The sequence below is a fragment of the Nicotiana tabacum genome, chromosome 20, assembly GCF_000715075.1.
Source record: "Nicotiana tabacum cultivar K326 chromosome 20, ASM71507v2, whole genome shotgun sequence".
Taxonomy (NCBI): domain Eukaryota; kingdom Viridiplantae; phylum Streptophyta; class Magnoliopsida; order Solanales; family Solanaceae; genus Nicotiana; species Nicotiana tabacum.
The window spans coordinates 49,682,926-49,686,674 of record NC_134099.1 but is presented as its reverse complement, the minus strand read 5'-3'; the positions used below and the strand labels follow the sequence as shown (position 1 = coordinate 49,686,674).

Genomic DNA, 3,749 nt, shown 5'->3' with positions numbered 1-3,749 from the left:
AAATAAGAAATAGACTATTGTGTTCCTAGTTTGGTCTGTGAAATTTGGTAGTTGAATTGGAAAACAATGTAGGAAATATGTCGTTTTGGTTTTCTATAACACTTTTTGTTGATTACATTATACTCGAGTACTCTGATTACATTTTTACAGCAACAGCTTTGTCTTACAATTTGACTTTAATCTTCAAGTTATTTTTATAAATACCTTCAAGTGCCAAGTAATATCTGTATATAACTGTCATTTGTTACACAGCAGAAAGATAAAATAAATACAGGAATCATATAAATAATTTAGCCATCTTTTATCAACAAGGTTTATCAAAAAAATTCAATTTATCTACATTTAAACTACGTCAAACTACATTTTAACTACAACTCCTCTACATATGAATAACATGACTACAGTTCTAACACAGTTAAACTACATATTCACTACAATCTGGATACAATTTACGTTGAATGCATTCTTTATTAATATCAGTTTTTTGTATACAGTAAATATTAAAGTTTAACTATTCTATAAAAAAAAGACAACTTTAGATGCTTGACAGAATACATAAAAACATAAATAGTGCAGATACACAAATTGATGTTTATACTTCTTATTCATCTTCAAAAACTTAAACAATTACACAAGAAAATCTGATAATTTGAGCTCACTAACATTTATTTTGAATAACTATTCTAACTACATGATATTCATTTCTTTTTCGGCGCATTCTTGCAAGTTCTTTTGTTATGCCATTCACCTCCACAATTGCCACATGACACCTTGTATTTCTTTGACTTTATTTCATCAAATGTTTTATATCTTTCCTTGTGAGGTCTCCCTGGCTGCCTTTTATCTCCCGCCGGTGGCTTTACTACCTCATCCAAAATATGTTGTGGCACATCCCATTTGCCTTCATCAGGAAGAGGATTTACTGGCATTTCATAGGTAAGCAGAAGGCTCTTCCTTGTGTAATACGGAGAGCAATAGTTTTCGTATGTTTCATTCCTATGCCTTAATGCTGCCAAAGCATGCGCACATGGAAGTTCATCAAGTTGGAATTGTCCACAGCTACATTTCTTGTTTTCTAGACACACAATGTACCGCTTCACACCATCTAACACAGTATGTATATGATCTGTTGAAGCCCTCACCTACAATTGAAGACCAAACAGAAATAATAATACATCAATCATTAAAATGGATTATCAACAATTTACCTACAAATCAGCAACAAATATATTACAGCTCATCTACAAACTATTATTACCGACAATTTGACTACAGTTTAACTACAATCTGGAAAAACTGCAGCTAGTACTTTTTTGATTCTACTGCACCAAAAAAAAAATATCTTACCCTTAGTTTCTGAGATAATGTACTGTTGTCTTCCAATTCTTTGTTGTATTTGTGACCAAGGTATGTGAAAGTACCCTTTGCCTTCGATAACTTTTCTTTTGTCCAACGTTCAAGAAGAGTCCTCATATACTCAAATAGATCAAATATTGGAAGCTCTCTTGCATCTTTTGTTACAGCATTCAACGACTCGGCAATGTTTGACGTCATAGTAAAAGTTCTATTCACCGTTGCATGTACTCTTGACCATCTATGATAGCCAATATCATATAGGTAAGACTTTACACGCAGGTCTACCTCTTCAATCTTCAACATCCTTTCATTAAATTCATCCATAGTGTATGACCGTGCTGTAGCAAAGTACAATTCATGTAATTGTAGATGTCCCTTCTTGAATTTTGACCTTATATTTGTCCATATATGCCACATGCAAGAGTAGTGTGCCAATCCCGGATAGACAACTGATGTTGCCTTCAGTATACTCTCATGCCTATCTGAAACAACACACATTGAAGGTCTTTCACCATATGCCTCCTTGAATTGCTCAAAGAACCACTTCCAAGACGCGTCATTTTCAGAATCAACCACAGCATATGCCAAGGGAAAAATAGTACCTACATTTTTAAGACATAAAATATGATTAAATAACAACTACAATATATATTGAGAAATATAGACATGTTAACTACATTCTTTTATATAACTACAAAATAACTACAACATAACTACAATTTAACTGCATTTTAAAGACTGTCTACAAAATAAGTACAAAATTATTCCATTATTTACCTGCTGCATCCATGGTGCTTGCTGTCAGCATAATCCCCCTGTAGGCTGACTTTAAGAATGTCCCATCAACCACTACTACCGGCCTACAATGTTGCCAACCATTTATTGATGTACAAAGAGCAACAAATGCGTATAAGAAGCAATCATCTGCTGCCTTCTTCAATTTAACAACAGAACAAGGATAATTCTTCTCAAGAATATAAAAATATTTGGGTAATTTGTTGTAGGAGTCACACGGATTCCCTCTCAAAAACTGTAAAGCTTTTTCCTTTGCTCTCCATGCTTGCATGTAGCTTAGGTTCAGTCCATGTTTGGATAACATGTCAGTTTGTATGTCCTTTGGTGTGTAAACAGTCTTAGGATCACAATAATTTGGAACGACCATGCTACCAAGTACTGCTGCAGTACGTTTGCGCTGTATGAATGTTTCGTCCATTAGGCAGCATGTGTGTTGACGGCTGAAACTTCTTATCTTGAACATTGCCGAATCGTTAATTGACGTTGCCTTGAAATGCCATTTACAGCTTTCAGCAACACATATAAGCCAGTAGCTACAAAAGAAATACAATATTTACACAAATTTATGAAAAAACTACAATTAACTACAAACTGACTACAATTTAACTACAATTTATAAAACCCACCTATCTTCAATCATACACTAATTTTGCTGATATATTATCCACAAATAACTACATACCTTCTATGACTAGATCTTTTTACTCTGAACTGGAACTTGTGCATCACTGAATAATTCTTCATTGCAGCAGCTACTGTTTGCTTGTCCTGATAAACTTGTCCTTCTTCAATATATGTTTGCGTAGATTCAGTTATTATTTCACTTTGATATTCCTCTATAGCTGGTGAGGATGGAAATTCAAGTAAGTTTAGGGATCCAGACGAACCTGCAAACAATAAATTCATAAATGTAGTTTCTATGTAGATAATTTTGAAAGCAACATTGCTTTATCCTTTTCAGTACTATGTGAGCTTTGTAGTTTAATTTTAGGTAATTGTAGTAATATTGTAGATAACATAGTAACACCATAACTCTCTGCAATGTCGAATCAAATATACCTGCACTGGTGCTTTCATTGTTGATTGCCAATTCCATATTGAAATCTCTTACGCTTATACATAAAGGATACGAACCTAAGTTTTTATTCTCCTTTTTGGTTTCCATGTAAGCACGAACCCCCATATCATTCCTAATCTCCATTGGAGGACAATTCTCGTTCACAATGTATTTGATTTCTATAATTTTATCCGATGTATCAATCGATAATTGTTCTGCAATTGTAGAACTGAGAATTCCGTAGTTTGCATTATCATCTACCACAATGGCATCAACTTCAAAATCTCTAAATCTGCCATAGTTATCCCAATTACCATTTGATTTCAGCATTATTGGGATTTTTGATATGATTTCGTGTAGTTGATAGGAAAAAAGACGAAGAACAGATATAGTTTCTACAATTTGAGTACTGATATCGACGAAGAGCAATTTTGTACAATTTGAGACGAAGAACCGATATAGTCTCTCTTCAGTAATTGTACAATTTGATTGCGTTTTTTGTGAGATCTCTTTCTGTTGAGGAAGGAGAGAATTACGCAAC

General features: G+C 33.7%; 1 protein-coding gene across 1 annotated transcript; it reads right to left on the bottom strand.

The window, feature by feature from the left end:
- Positions 1 to 698: 698 nt before the first annotated feature.
- LOC142174371 (uncharacterized) lies at positions 699 to 3,538 on the bottom strand. The gene is made up of 5 exons (XM_075240156.1): positions 3,211 to 3,538; positions 2,834 to 3,038; positions 2,134 to 2,684; positions 1,348 to 1,958; positions 699 to 1,142 (listed from the first exon to the last, which is right to left on the bottom strand). Exons 1-5 carry the CDS (start codon positions 3,536 to 3,538, stop codon positions 699 to 701), a joined length of 2,139 nt encoding a protein of 712 aa, XP_075096257.1.
- Positions 3,539 to 3,749: the final 211 nt, after the last annotated feature.